Genomic DNA, 12,198 nt, shown 5'->3' with positions numbered 1-12,198 from the left:
GTGCATGTTCCAGCTCACTGTGTAGCTTTCTCTTGTCACACCGTAGTTGTATCCAGCCCTGAAAAAGGACTGTTTAGTCGTTTATTGTGTTAAGTACTCCAAATTACTGAGTGACAAGTCAATTCTTGTGCATTGCCATTTACTTGGGCTTTGTGGTTTAATAATCAGAGCTGCTGAATTTACAGGTAGACTTTTTCAGTAAATTACAAATATTATGTAGGTCTCGTACGTTGATCTGTTTGAGTGGCACCCTCTACTCTGATTGCTCAGATCTGTTTTCTTGAGCGCTCTTACCGTACACAAAATTTATCTTCCTGACTAGGTTCTCATAAAACCAAAGCCAGTGACGTTTCAAGCAACAGTTGTGAGTGAACAAACTAGGCAGTTGGTGACTGAAACGTTACAGCAGGCGTCAAGGGTAGCAGAGACAGGAAACTCGGCTCTCCCAGAAGTGAAAGAAGAACCACAAACCTACACTGACAGCAGCTCTTCTTCTACAGAGTCCTCCCAGAGCTCCCAAGGTGCGTATTGGTGTCCCATAAAATATGGACTGTCTCCCAAGCGTGCTAGCTAGCTTCATGTAACTCAGCGTGTCTCCTTTTAGCACAGGTTTTTACCCAGTCTGTTTGCAGTGAGTGACACTGCTCACTTCCCTTATGGCTTTATTTACCTTTTATGAGCTATTTACTAAATGCCTTCCATTTCCTACGTGAAAAGCAGAGATAATGGTTTCTTTCTGGGCTCTGACTTGCTGTTCCAATTCTTGTGGCCTGCAGCGTGTTCCCTGTTTTGGGGGAGTCTGCTGGAGGTAGGCAGTGTAGTAGGTTTGGGTTTTTGAGTGTATTGAAGCATCTCTCCGCTGCGTGACTGAAAGCTGTCGTGTGACCAACATAAATTTGGGTTCTTTTATGGGCACATACATGTGCATCAGGACATATCAGGCATTCAGTGCTGCTGAGGATGCTGTGGCTTCAGGCCATGGTATGGATGCAGCTGCTCTTATGTGGTAGAGAAGGGTAAACAATAGGGCTTAAAAAAAACCACAGCCTTCAGTCAGGAGTGACCATAGGGTGTATCACTGCATTAAATAAAAGCAGATGTCTTTCGGTGAAACAGGTATTTATTTATAAGCCTTTAGTCACATTTTCAATATTATTCTGTAACTGTTCATCTGTATTTCATTTTCAGTAAATTTTACAAAGTTTTAAAGAGTCAACAAACTTAAAATTTAGGAGCTGTTAATTCAGGGTGCTGAATCACATGTTGATCACCTGAACTGCTAAAACCTTCTGAAAAAGAGCTCAGTCCAAGGCAAATTCAGCATACAAAGAAACCTGCTGAACTTTGATTGTTCAAACCAAAGCTTTTACAAACAAGTAAAATATAGGATCTTTTTTTGGCTGGAAACTGTTGGTAACATGAGCAGTGTTTTACTTCAACAGTCAATTGTAATAAAAACTAAAGTGTTGCAGAACAAGAGAGTGTGTCCTTGGCAGTGTTCAAAACACTAACGGATAACGAGTAGCTTGGTCTGTTTTTGAGCTATTGTCCTGCTTTAAAGCAAGAGGTTGGACAAGAGCCCTCCAACCCCAAATGGTTCTGTGATGACCTGATGTGCCTTTGTTCTTTTGCAAACAGATTCTCAGCCCGTAGTCCATGTGATTGCTTCGAGAAGTCAAGATTGGTCAGAACATGAAATTGCTGTGGATACAAGCCCTACGATAATCTACCAGGATGTATCCAGTGAATCTCAGTCAGCTACTTCCACGATAAAAGCTTTGCTGGAACTTCAGCAGACAACAGGTGTGAAAACGCACGCGATTGTTTAGGAGAATTTCAAAGCTTTTAGTACTTGCTTAAGCAGCAGTTTGAAACTATCCTGAATCAACTTGATTCCTTTCTTCTTATCCTGTAACAGTTTGTTTGAATGTATTATATAATGTTCACTATGTATGTAATTAAACTTTTGCATTTGTATTGGAGGTTTATTTTGTTTTGGAGGTTTATTTTAGGTTTTTCCTTTCTTCTAAAGCAGTGAAGGAAAAGTTAGAATCGAAGCCAAGGCAGCCTACGATTGACTTGAGCCAGATGGCTGTCCCAATCCAGATGACCCAAGAAAAGAGGCATTCCCCAGAAAGTCCTTCAATTGCTGTAGTAGAGTCGGAATTAGTTGCTGAATATATCACAACTGGTAAGTGACTAAGGTAGTGTGATGGTGGGTTTTTCGTAGAGGAAATGAGTCTTTTCTTCTACTCTCGAGACCCTGCGCAAGGGACAGAGATTGCATCTGGTTTTCTGGGGCATAGTGGAGAATGTTTCTAACTCAAACTAAGGGTTGTTGCTTCGAGACGTCCTAGTTGAACAGATTTTATGTTTCCTGATCTGATGGAGAGGACAGGCTGTCCCATTTGTCTTTAAGGAAAATGTCTAATAAGGAAAAAGTAGAAAATGAAGTTACAGGAACTGAACACTGTTTTTTGTACATACTGAGAGGAGTCAGACTTTGAGTTAGTTTAACCTATATTTGCAAAACGTTACTTGCTTACCAGCAGCACTAAGTGGGGTTTTGAGCCAGGTGTGCATTTAGCATGCTAATATAGTCCCCAGTTTCTTCATTTTCTAGAAGGCTTTGAGCTGATAAATTTGCACTTTTTAAACAAATAAATAATTCAAATTGACATTAATGTTGAGATTCAGCTCTTAACTTTTTTAAACTCTTGACTCCTCCTATCTGATTGTCCGTTTTGTGTAAGTCCTTGCCTCCCTTGTCTCTCTGATGCTCCCTGCTACCCCAGAATACTCGGTGTGAGCCCCTTCCCCTACATACATGAGAGGATCAAATTACCTGTTTTCCATTTTAATGTCTGAAGTCCACATTACTGGTCTCTCTGCTTTATTTGGAAAATGTAAGCAAAAACGTGTTGGAAATCCACATTGGAAAAGAAGAGTAAAACTTGATTATATTAAATTATGTAGCTACATATTTGTAACTCTAGTGGTTTTAGTGTGAAATGTCTAATCTGGTGTTTTCATTTTTCATTTGCCTGCTCTGTACCTCCTCCCCGTGCTCCCATCGCTTGTACGGTCTAAATTTCAGTTGTGTGAAATTGGAGCTGGAGGGGGATATTATTGTTACTCTTTTAAGTAACACTTACTGTATCTGGCTTCAATTTTGCATGTTTGAGTCATATTCCCTTGGATCTCTTTTAAAACAAACTCAAAAGTACAATAAATAGTGTTAAAGTGATCTGCAATTACCAGTCAGTTATCTTCACTGGCACAGATACCGTGCACTGAGCTTCTGTTCAAGGTTCCAGTTTTTGCTGTGTCTTACTGTAAAAGTTAATGGAAAATAGGGCCCTGTGCAGGGAGGATGGGGAATTACAGTGGTTGTCTTTGTAGGCTGAAGTCCTTTTCTGCAGCTTAGAAGCCCTACAAAGTACCAAAGTTAAAAGTTTCCTTGAGCTGTGATTGCTACGTGAAATACTGGGGGTTTTATAAGCCTTGAGCTGAAAAGTAGGAATCTACCAGAGAAATGCAGGCTGCTGTGGGTCAGCTAGCAGCAGTTTCTGCTACAGCACAAAACTGGTTAATTTGCTCCTAGATTTTTTTGTCCCTTCCCCCAGTTTCTGTGAACACTGCCACGGAATGCAGGTAATTGAGGTTTTGTTTTCATTTGTACTGCTCAGGATTCATCAGTAGTCCACATAGCTGTATTTTCTGCTAAAAATTCTAAAAAATTCTAAATTCTGCTAAACAGTCCATAACCTGTTGTGAAATCTCCTGCGTGCACCAAAGGATTAGGCACACTCCACGTGGGAGCTGGGATTCAGCATGTGCTTCCTCGTGAGATGAAGGGAGCGGTTCACACGTCTTAGTGTCACCGTTTTTTGTCTGTCTGCAGACTCAGGAAGACAGCACTGTATTGGTTCACATTCGGAAGAATATCTGCACAACCATATAGGTTAGAAACTTTATTTTTAAATGAAGTTTTCAATTGTGCAGGAGCTGTTGGGGGATATCCACGACGGATCTGGCACAGCATGCAGGCCGGTATTGATATAATCCAACTCCTTTCTTGGAGTGGAAAAGTAAAGTTATCGTGTTAATTCAAAATGTGACCTTTCTTTTAACTTTCAGGAAGGTCACTAGAAACTTTTTAACTTTATTTTACAACTGAATTTAAACTTTGCTTGTTCTCCTTCCGCTATTAATTATTTTGTAACTAAAAAGGTAATTAAAGCAAATATTTACATATTAGTATGGACAGGCACAAAGTAATTTAGATTCATGTCTTACCCGTGACTGCAATATAGAATGGTTTGTGTGGGGTTTTTTTTTCTCAGCAGAAGATCATTTCTCTGTCAATCCACTGTTTAATTACAGAGCCATCACCATAGCTCCATAGCTCTTGCTGGGTCTGTTCTAAAAAGTGACGTAGACCCGTGACAAGGTCTCTTGGTTTTTGGTCTGTGCTTTCTGATCGACCTCGACTTTCATAATACCCAAACTTTTTTTTTTTTTTTTTAATTGCTGATCTTTCAAATTTAGCCTGTGCTCTGGAGAGTATTTCTTGTAGTTTCTCAGTGGCAGAAATTCAGTGAGCAAGGCTTGCTGTTCTTAATTGCAGTCAATTATGCAGGTGCTTTCAACGGTGTAAAAACCACAAAATGACTTGTGCTCTACAGTGTTATGCTGGTGCTGTATAAAGAACCCAGCTGAATATGGAGTATAAATTCTGCTTGCCACGTTGGTGTGCTGGGAGAGGGAAGCCAGAGGAGGTTTGGACTGAGTGCTGATTACTCAGGAAACAGGCAAAAGCAAAGCCCCTGAGTTGCTACTTGGAAGAGGCTTCTCAGAATAGATCTACTCTTTAAGGTTGAAGCTAGCATAAAGTAAAAGATGGTTTTTCATACTCAGATCTTTATTTCACTCGTATATGCTTTCAGTTGAAGCTTAAATGCCAGGCGAATAGTTGAAGTTACTGCAGTTGGTTCTGGAGAAGTGCCACTGACCTTTTTTCTTCCAGTCAGCCACCGGTCCCAGCCCCACCAACAGTCATCTCAGCCCCAGAGGACTCTGCTGCAGCACGTGGCCCAGTCGCAGACAGCAACGCAGACTTCTGTCGTGGTGAAATCCATCCCTGCATCCTCCACGGGCGCGATTACCCATATCATGCAGCAGGTTGTACCTTTTCTTCTCCCAACAGTCTACAAACAGCAGGAAGCTGTATGAATTAGATAGGACCAGGGCTTGTTCTGAATCATAGAATGGTTAGGGTTGGAAGGGACCTCAAAGATCATCTAGTTCCAACCCCCCCTGCCATGGGCAGGGAAACCCTTCACTACACCAGGTTGCCCAAAGCCTCATCCAACCTGGCCTTGAACACCTCCAGGGATGGGGCATCCCTGAGAATGAGTATGTCCTGTTGCTGCCACTGAAAACGCTAAGTGTAAGGGCAAATTAACAATTTTAATGTTGCCTGTTGTGATGGTGGTGGGATAAAAGGGAAGCAGTTAATGAGATTGCTTGAGACTGTTAAGTAAGAGGTATTAGCAACCACTGTGGAAAAGATAGTCCTTGCTAGAGGAGTTCTTGCTGTCTGTATGTCATCTCTTCAACAGCGACAAGCTGCTTTTCTCTGTATTTTGTGTTGCAAGGGCTTGGGCTCTTTCATTTATGTTGGTGTAGGGGGAAAAGGGAGGAAGAAGAATCTGGTTGGTACACAGAGCACACAGTGTCATTTTTGTTTGAGGGCTTTAGTTTACGAATAAGCAAACTTCTCTGAATCAAAAAGTAAGATCATGGTTAGACCGATACTCTGAGGCTCCTAAACACTTCAAACAAACCGTGTGGCTTGTGGTGAAATCTTACTGAAGCCATTCCGAGGTCTTTGTTCAAGAGCTGCTGAGCTCTGCAGTGCTTTAACTCCTGGGAAGTTCAGCTGTGGACCAGGAGGGTACTGTGTTAGGGTTGTGGGCCCACTTCAGAGTGTTTTTTCACAGGTGTTGGAGTAGGCTGCCCCAAAGAATGGTTTGGGTTGGAAGGGACCTCAAAGATCATCTAGTTCCAACCCCCTGCCATGGGCAGGGACACCTTCCACTACACCAGGTTGCTCAAAGCCTCATCCAACCTGGCCTTGAACACTTTCAGGGATGGGTCAGCCACAACTTTTCTCGGCAACCTGTTCCAGTGTCTCGCCACCCTCTGAGTGAAAAATTTCTTTCTTAGATCTAATCTAAATGTCCCCTCTTTCAGTTTAAAGCCATTGCTCCTTGTCCTGTCACTACACACCCTTGTAAAAAGTCCTTCTCCCTCTTTCCTGTAGGCATCTATTCATCTTGCTAAGGCCATGAATAAATACGTTTATACTGTGGTATGCGAAGCATAGTAACGTAGATCTCTTGCTTCCTCCAGTCCCTCAGAAAAATGAATGTTTGTGCAATGCCCAAGAAAAATTGAAGTAAAATTTTGAGGAAGGAGGGAGAAGAGAGGATCTCTGCTGAAACAGGGTAGACTGTAGGCATATGGGGAGCTACAGCAGAAATCATGGAGAAGATGACTAGACTCTCAAGAGGCAGAATAAGAATTTACTGTGCAGAGATACTCTGGCTTTAATGAGGAACTACTGGTTGAACCGCCTGCGAATCCCTGCTGCTTCATATCCAACTGCCATGCTTTGAACCTTTGTCTGACACGCACGAGTGCTACATAATCTCTGCTGAGGATTAGTTAAGGCAGTTAATGTTGTCACATAGAGACGTACCACATCTCAACATGATAAAAATAGCTATTGATTGCTTGCGTACTGCGGAATCTCCATGTCAGGGTGTCTTTTTGTACATGAGTTGGGAGTCTGTAATGGTAAAATAAGTTGAAGTAGTCCAGTTGAAACATAAAAAAAAATATTTTTAGGTTATATATTCTTAGAATTCATTTCTCTTTACTAACTTGCTCTAACTTCTTCTTCTTAAGGCCTTAAGCAGTCACACTGCATTTACCAAACACAGTGAGCAACTCGGAACTGAGGAAGGCGAAGTGGAAGAGATGGACACCTTAGATCCTCAGACTGGCCTGTTTTACAGATCTGCCCTGACACAATCGCAGGCACAAAAACAGCAAAAACTGAGTCAGCCACAGCTGGAACAGACTCAACTGCAAGTGAAAACTCTGCAGTGTTTCCAGACTAAGCAGAAGCAGACAATCCACCTGCAGGCCGATCAAATCCAGCACAAACTCCCACAAATGCCCCAGCTTTCTATAAGACATCAAAAGCTGACCCCCCTGCAGCAAGAGCAAGCACAGACCAAACCAGATGCACAGCACCCCCCACACCACATGGTGGCCAAAGAAAGGCAACTCCCTACCTTAGTGGCACAGCCACAGCAAACTGTAGTACAGGTGCTTGCAGTAAAAACCACGCAGCAGCTGCCCAAACTGCAACAGGCACCAACGGCACAAAAAATCTACGTGCAACCCCAACCCCCCCAGAGTCAAATGCAGCTACCTGCCTCTTCAGAGAAACAGCCAGCAAGCCAGGTAACGGAATATTGATAGCATGCAAAATACACGTCGCTGTTCCAAGGCAAAAAAAAATTTAAAAAAAAAAAAAAAAAATCAAAACACCAACCCTGTCGCTGTAGCAGTGTTTTGTCCTGGCAAGAGAGAACTCCTCATTCCGCTGGTATTAATTACCCCGCCAGAAGGCTGACACTGGGAAAGAGAAGCACGTGAGCACGTGTTATAGGGGAAAAAAAAAAAAAAAATCCATAGAGCTCACAAGCGTGTTTTGTTGGACAGTTTTTATGAATTTCTGCCACCACTGGTGCATGGAATTTGTCCCTAACTATTTTCTTTTAATTTTTAGATATGACCCGTTATTAATTTCCGTTCCCGTAGCACTTTTTATTTCTGTGGAAATAAAGATGAGTGCACTGCAGTCAGTCTCCTAAGGCTCTCCATTGTACGTCTTCCTTTGTACTTTACATCTTCCTGAAGTTCTGTGGCTTTCATGTACAGGAGTAATTTGATTTTTTCCTTGGGAGGGGAAAATGTAAAGACTGAGGGATGTGGAAAAAAAAAAAAGTATTTTAACTCCAGAAAAGTACAATTTTTTTTATTTTTTTTTTTGGCCCTTTCAGGAATCCATGTGAAAACAAGAGGGTTTACAAACATCACATGGGGATGTAAATCCCAAAGGAAAACGAGGCTGCTGTGGTATTATACTGCTACAATCCTTATCTAGCAGCCTAAAAAGCTGCTTTTCCCCAGGCTTCAATTAACTGTTAACTATATCATTGCGAATTCCTTTGTTAAAACACTGAGTTTCAACTGTCTTCCTAATAGCAAGTATGTTGTTTGTGCCATACTGTCCTTGGAAATATTGATTAGATTTTTCAATTAAAAAAAAAAAAAAAAAAGAGTAAAGAAAGTCTAGCTGTAACATGCACAACAAAAATTTGATTTTCAGGTGCAGCATCCAATTAAAACGCAAGGATCCACTGTTACAAAGATAACTTTTGAGGGGCGTCAGCCTCCTTCTGTTTCAAAGGTAGCAGGTGGCAGTTGCGTGCCCAAACTGGCGTTGCCGGTTGCCAGCCTGTTTCCCACGCAGGCCTCCGCGAAGACAGCGGATGTTTTGAGAGTGTCTGTGGTGGAAGCTCAGATTGATACAAACGTAGAACATACGGTAGTGGATCCCCCAGACAAGGCCATGCCCACTAGTAAACTGGCTAGCGAAGCAGAGCCGTCACCGTGTACCCAGGTGCCGAGGGGGACCGCGGTAGGGATGACGGCAACTTCCATCCCCCAGCAACAGACGCCTACGGGATCCAGTTCAAGTCCTCCTGCTGTTGGTCCTGCTTTACCAGAGAGGAAACTCGATGCACAAGGAATGCCTACAACAAAGCAGTTTGTACACGTTCAGGATATGTCACAAAAGAAAGCTGAAGAGAGTTCATCAGAAATTGTTATCCAGGTAAGAGAAGGCCGGAGCAAACGAGGCAAAAGTTGAGCAGAGCAGACTTGTGTCTAACTTGATGATAGCAACTGATCGATGTCCGAGTGTTTTTGTTTTCCTTCCCTAGTTTTTTTTTTTTTCCTACTCTTATGCTTCTAATGGATTACAGTTTTAAAATGTGTAATTCTTCTGAAGTTGAGCTCGAGTTTCTCTAGCGCTGTATCATAGAGTCATAGAATGGTTACGGTTGGAAGGGACCTCAAAGATCATAGAATCATGGAATGGTTTGGGTTGGAACGGACCTCAAAGATCATCTAGTTCCAACCCCCCTGCCATGGGCAGGGACATCTTCCACTACACCAGGTTGCCCAAAGCCTCATCCAACCTGGCCTGGAACACTTCCAGGGATGGGGCATCTACAGCTTCTCTGGGCAACCTGTGCCAGTGCCTCACTACCCTCAGAGGGAAGAATTTCTTCCTTATATCCAATCTAAATCTCCCCTCTTTCAGTTTAAAGCCATTGCCTCGTGTCCTGTCACTACAAACCCTTGGAAAAAGTCCCTCTCCAGTATCATTCACTGTGTCCTTGGTTTCCTCCTTTCTTTTTCTCTTAGGAAAACAAGCCGAGCTCATCTAATTTTACGAAGTACTTTTATTTGAAATGCTTCAAAATGGAACTTTCAACACTTACTGTGAAACTATATTCTAGAGTTTTTTTATTATATTTATTAATGTTACCTCTGAGCATAAAATTAGCACAAAAAAAATCAAGTAGTGGGATTCTACTTACTGCGAAAGTTCAGCAAATAAGGTCTGGATTCAGAAGAAAACTTCATTTATAACCAGTCTTGCCACTTCTGAGATAAAATGACTATTGATCTTTAGCCTGAATGCTTCGAGTCATTGCTTAACTGATGATTGATATTTTCATTGATTTTACTGTCTGAAATATGATGTTGTATGATGTCATACACGGTCAGAATGTCAGCTGAGGAAGTATTTAAGTCATCCGAGGACGCGTGGTGGTACAATATGAATCTTTGTAGACGAGTTGGCATGGTGTGTGTTCACACAAATGGTAGTGTGGATTGAAATGGTTTTATTGTGTATTATGTTTGTGTTACAGTGAAAACGCTTCTGGTGTGGAAGATAATTTGTGTACAGAGCTTTCAAATTTTCCATGCTACTTTGTCAAAATCTTCCTTGCAGCTAACTTCACTTTTATAGAAATCATCACTTTTGTACTCATTTTTAGTCCTCATTTCCCTAAATAGACACAGGTAGATTTCTGTTTTACTTCAAATCCGTATATTTTGAGAATCTGTATTGTTTGTCACTGTGGCATGCTACGAGCTGTTTCAAAAGTAAAATACTGCCCAGAATTTCAGTTGTAAAAGTTGTAGGTTTAGTTTCTAAGAACCTATGAGAGTATAAGCAGAAATAAATAGCTCAGATCCGCTGGGTTTCCTCAGCCTCTGTGCTGCTGCAGCTCTCAGAATTTTTGTATACAATACAATATATTGTATTTTTGTAAAGTCTGAAATCTTTTCTTTCTTTCAGACTATCCCTCACTATTCCATCCCTTGTCACTCCAGCTCCAATGTGGTAGTGGAACCCAGCGGGCTCCTGGAGCTCAACAACTTCACCAGTCAGCGCCTCGACGACGAGGAGACGGCAGTGGAGCGAGATGTGGACAGTAGCACTGAGGACGGCACTGAGCTCAGCCCCTCTCGAAGTTCTGCTGAACAATCCTAAGGAATTGGGACACTGGAGTGCACTTTAAAATGTTTTGGGGATTTTGAGTATCCAAGATGCCCTCGTATTGTGATGTCTTAGAGCACTTTGCCTATTAGAGTCGTTCTTTGGACCCTTGAAGCATCAGTGTGTTTTAACAAGACGGTATTGCAAAAGGCTTGCATCTTAAAAATTGTTTTTTAAAAAAAAGAAAAGTAGTTACCAAGATTTAGTCCAACTGTGACAGTGGAATGTTCTCCTGTTCAAAAGCAAATCTGCAGCGAATTCTACAGCTCGTGCTATTGAAGCCCTTGCCCAGATAATGAAACAGCTTTCAGTGAAAAGGGATTGTTATTTTGCTGTGTCTTTTTGTTAGCTGTTGAGCAAAACACCATCAAAAAAAGAAAATGTTTAATAAATATTTGTATTTTTAAATAGCATGTGAGAGAAAAAAGTGTCTCTGACAGTGCTGGAAAAGCCCCAGGAATTTTGGAATTGGTTAGCTTTCTTGCACTTGTGCTCACTTAGAGTTCAGATTTTTTCATAAGCCGAAAAATATAGTTTATTTTTTTAAAATTCTTGTTGGTGAATGTTTGGAAATAATAAGCAAAATCACTAACTGGTAGCAAAGTGGATTTGCTAGTAGATTTTTGTTTTCATGCTTTACAAGAAGTAGGATGACGGTGTATGAGGCATTTCTTTGTGCCATAAGCACAGGAAATGCTCATCTACTCTAGTTAATCTTTGATTATTTATTTAAATATAAAATTTAAAGTGAGGCCAAGTTGTTTAAAAAGTTCCTGTGAAACAGGCAGGTGTGTTAATTCTAATACAAATGGGGTGGGGGGGGTGTATTTTGCTATAAATGAGTTTTTCAAAATTGGGGATAAGCGGTTCAGCATCTTTCAAAGTTGAACCTCTGAATTTAGAAGTGAGCTAAGGCTTTTAAAAAAAACCAAACCTGTATTTTACTCTTACATGCTGTTTTTAAAGTGTCCATTTTGGGAGTTTCAAAGCTTAAAAAATAATAATAAATCGGTATACAGTGGTAGGTTTCAGAAATTAGCCTTATGACTTGGCTTGTCGAAGCAATACGTTGGGTTTTTGTGACAGTTACAAGCCACAGAGAGAGGTTTGGGTTCAGGTGGGAGAAGAAAACCAGTTTTAATACATTCTGCTAATGAAGACAATACTTTTTTTTTTTTTCCAAATGTATATAAAAACTCGTTTTTAACTGTTTTGTATAGATTTCATTATAAATAACTAAGCATTTTAAGACTTTGACATATCATTTAATTGTACATACATCTATCAGCCTAACTGCCCACTTTTTGGTGCTCAAGTACTACTGTAAGTAGATTTCATCCAAAGTCTAATACAGCTTTTTGCGTCAGTCTTTTTTTTTAAGCTGTGATTTTACTGTTCATATTGTAGTTAAGATTAAATTCCAACTAGAGCAACTCAAACTGAAAATACAAAACCTAAAAAAAAATTTATCTTCCTTG

At 41.0% G+C, this 12,198-nt stretch overlaps 1 protein-coding gene across 3 annotated transcripts in view; it reads left to right on the top strand.

Annotated features, from left to right (window-relative positions):
- Window positions 1–11,898, top strand: part of EMSY (EMSY transcriptional repressor, BRCA2 interacting) — a 41,284-nt gene extending 29,386 nt beyond the window's left edge. The window contains exons 14-21 of one of the 3 annotated variants that reach the window (XM_086622254.1): window positions 323–521; window positions 1,639–1,803; window positions 2,033–2,191; window positions 3,905–3,964; window positions 5,030–5,184; window positions 6,976–7,539; window positions 8,471–8,977; window positions 10,520–11,898. In XM_086622254.1, the coding sequence (XP_086478380.1) occupies window positions 323–521; window positions 1,639–1,803; window positions 2,033–2,191; window positions 3,905–3,964; window positions 5,030–5,184; window positions 6,976–7,539; window positions 8,471–8,977; window positions 10,520–10,714 (2,004 nt within the window). In that variant the 3' untranslated portion in view covers window positions 10,715–11,898. Of the gene's footprint in view, window positions 1–322; window positions 522–1,638; window positions 1,804–2,032; window positions 2,192–3,904; window positions 3,965–5,029; window positions 5,185–6,975; window positions 8,978–10,519 lie in introns of those variants that run through there. The other 2 variants (XM_086622261.1, XM_086622269.1) reach the window with 2 other exon arrangements.
- The last annotated feature ends 300 nt before the right edge of the window (window positions 11,899–12,198 follow it).

Source organism: Tauraco erythrolophus, chromosome 1 (genome assembly GCF_009769465.1).
Source record: "Tauraco erythrolophus isolate bTauEry1 chromosome 1, bTauEry1.pri, whole genome shotgun sequence".
In the NCBI taxonomy this organism is placed as follows: Eukaryota; Metazoa; Chordata; class Aves; order Musophagiformes; family Musophagidae; genus Tauraco; species Tauraco erythrolophus.
This window is presented reverse-complemented; position numbering and strand designations above follow the sequence as displayed.